The 2,799-nt window shown below is 37.6% G+C and overlaps 1 protein-coding gene across 1 annotated transcript; it reads right to left on the bottom strand.

Moving 5' to 3' along the window:
- Window positions 1-1,463: 1,463 nt before the first annotated feature.
- Window positions 1,464-2,791, bottom strand: LOC107737434 (ribonuclease inhibitor-like). Its single transcript, XM_016548918.1, has 2 exons — window positions 2,322-2,791; window positions 1,464-1,641 (listed from the first exon to the last, which is right to left on the bottom strand). Exons 1-2 carry the CDS (start codon window positions 2,789-2,791, stop codon window positions 1,464-1,466), a joined length of 648 nt encoding a protein of 215 aa, XP_016404404.1.
- Between the last annotated feature and the right edge of the window lie 8 nt (window positions 2,792-2,799).

The raw sequence follows: 2,799 nt of genomic DNA, 5'->3' as shown, positions 1-2,799 counted from the left end.
TTTAGTTTCGCAAAAAAAAAAAAAAAAAAAGGCATAATTTCAAGAAATGTGTTTAAGCAATCGAGAAAAACTGTAAGTTATAATGTGATCTTCAATCAGTGTAAGAATATTTTTTTAAAGAAAATTTTCTGTATTTTGTAAATGCATTCTGCAATGTACTCTGTTAACAAAAGTAAAGGGCAACAAGAGAGGGCAACAAACAAAACCACTGCAAACGGAAAACACATTTGTGTAATTTTACCTTTTACTTGAAACCTTATCGTTACTGAGATGTGAAGATACTCACTGTAGTTTCTGCAGTTTACAGTGTGGCTCCTCCAGTAGCTAATAAACATTCATGCAAACAGTGACTTGGGACTCGCGTGTGGTAGTTTACAATGGGGCTAAAAGAGGACTCATGTAAAAGGCTCATTTAAAATTATTACAGACTTATGTAGCAAATAATCATCAAAAAATTACAGAATATACTTTGAGACAAAGGTCTTGTTAATGTTTTCAGTTTTGTTCAAGGTAATTACACCAACAGTTTTTCAATAACTGAAGAATATGAAAAGTACGGTGTTTGGGGTATAAAAAAAACATCCCTATACTGTTATCTAATGTGATAAATAGCTGTCTGACTTTCCATTTGTTGACATGATATGGTTAACGTAGACAACAGCATTTATTTAAGTTCATTACTGTCCACCTTAGAGATAATCACCACATTTTTAATGAAACATCGTATTTAAAAATACAGTCAAACCAAAACACTTTAAACCGCATAAACACATTTCATTACACCAAATACACAAAATACTGTTCTTTTTAGCAGCATCATATGATCCCTTTAAGTGTTTTTTCTTTAATTGTTCAAGTGACCTTTTTACACCAAATACTGAAAAAAATTAAGCATTGCTTGGTAATTGGTTGACCTAATTTGATATTATCTAATTGTGTCCTTAAATTTAACAGCTGAATAATTTTTGGTTGATTGTAATCCATTACATACCTTTCTATCAAAGTTATCTGACATTATCAAGATGAGTTTGTTCTGGCACAGTTTAACTCTGAGTTATTCTCATATTTTATTACCATTTTCTAAACTATAGCAACTAAACTGTGATATAATGTGAGAAATGTTGAAGGTGTCTGAATACATTTTGATTTGACTGTATATCACTCACAAGATAAAAATATAAAAATAAGATAAAATATTATATTTATTGAGACTACTGTAAAGCCATATTAAGATATAATGGGATCTTCAAGCAGTGTAAGAATCTTTTTTTAAAGAAAATGTTCTGTATTTTGTAAACACATTCTGCAATGTACTCCGTTAACAAAAGTAAATTATTTTATTTTATTAAATTTTTAAGGGGTATGAACTGAGGGCAACAAACAAAACCACTGCTAACGGAAAACACATTTGTGTGATTTTACCTTTTACTCGAAACCTTATAGTAACTGAGATGTGAAGATACTCACTGTAGTTTCTGCAGTTTACAGTGTGGATCCTCCAGTAGAGCAGAGAGCAGCTTCACTCCTGAGTCTCCTGGTTTATTATTGTTCAGATTCAGTTCTGTCAGGTGTGAGGGGTTTGATCTCAGAGCTGAACTCAGAGCAGCACAGCCTTTCTGTGTAATACCACAGCTGGAAAGACTGCAGAGAAAATACAGAAAAAATAAAGATGAGTTAAGTACATTCACCGTTTATCACAGACCCATGAATGAGGTGTCAAATTGACCGGCTCACTGAGGAGAGGAGTGCTGTATCTTTAATAAGCGATCAGACCTAAGATGTTCACACAGCGGACAAAAAAGCAGGGAAAAAAATCCCATAGACAACATAGGAATGTTCATGAATTTGAATCTCAACTGTCACTTTCTCACACACACACACACACACACACACACACACGCACACTCACACAGACACACACACACACACACACACGCACGCACGCACGCACGCACGCACACACACTCACTCACTCACTCACTCACTCACTCACTCACTCACTCACACACACATACAGACACACAGACACACACGCATGCACACACACAGACATGCACGCGCTCACACACACATACACACACACACACACACACGCACGCACACACACACACACACACACACACACGCACGCACTCACACGCACACACACGCTCACACACACACACACGCACGCTCACACACACACGCGCGCACACACACACACTCACTGTGTCACTGTGTCAAATAAGAAAGACCTCAAAATATACAGAAACAGTGAAGAGAAACACAGGCCTACTGTATAAAATAAAGTCAATAAAACAAAGAGACTGTAAAATACTCACTCAATCTTTCTAGATGCTTTGATCACTGGCAGCAGCCTCAGAAGACATTCTTCTGATGGATCATATTTACTCAGTTTAAACTCATCCAGCTCTTCTTCTGAGTTCAACAGCACAAACACCAGAGCCGACCACTGAGCAGCAGACAGATAGACTCCAGAGAGACGACTGTAATCTGTTCTGCTCAGGTATGTTTGGACTTCCTGCTCCAGTGAGCGATCATTCAGTTCATTCAGACAGTGGAACAGATTGATGGATTTCTCTGGAGAGGGATTCTCCCTGATCTTCTGTTTGATGTATTCAGCTGTTTCCTGATTGATATCAGAGCTGCTTACTGTCTTTCTCAGGAGGCCTTGTAAGAGAGTCTGATTAGACTCTAGTGAGAGACCTAGAAGGAACCGGAGGAAAAGGTCCCAGTGTCCGTTCTCACTCTGTAAGGCCTTGTCCACTTCTCTCTTCAGTAAACTGGTCATTGGTGACC

This window comes from Sinocyclocheilus rhinocerous, unplaced genomic scaffold, assembly GCF_001515625.1.
Source record: "Sinocyclocheilus rhinocerous isolate Xijiao unplaced genomic scaffold, SAMN03320098_v1.1 scaffold3023, whole genome shotgun sequence".
Lineage (NCBI taxonomy): Eukaryota > Metazoa > Chordata > Actinopteri > Cypriniformes > Cyprinidae > Sinocyclocheilus > Sinocyclocheilus rhinocerous.
This window is presented reverse-complemented; position numbering and strand designations above follow the sequence as displayed.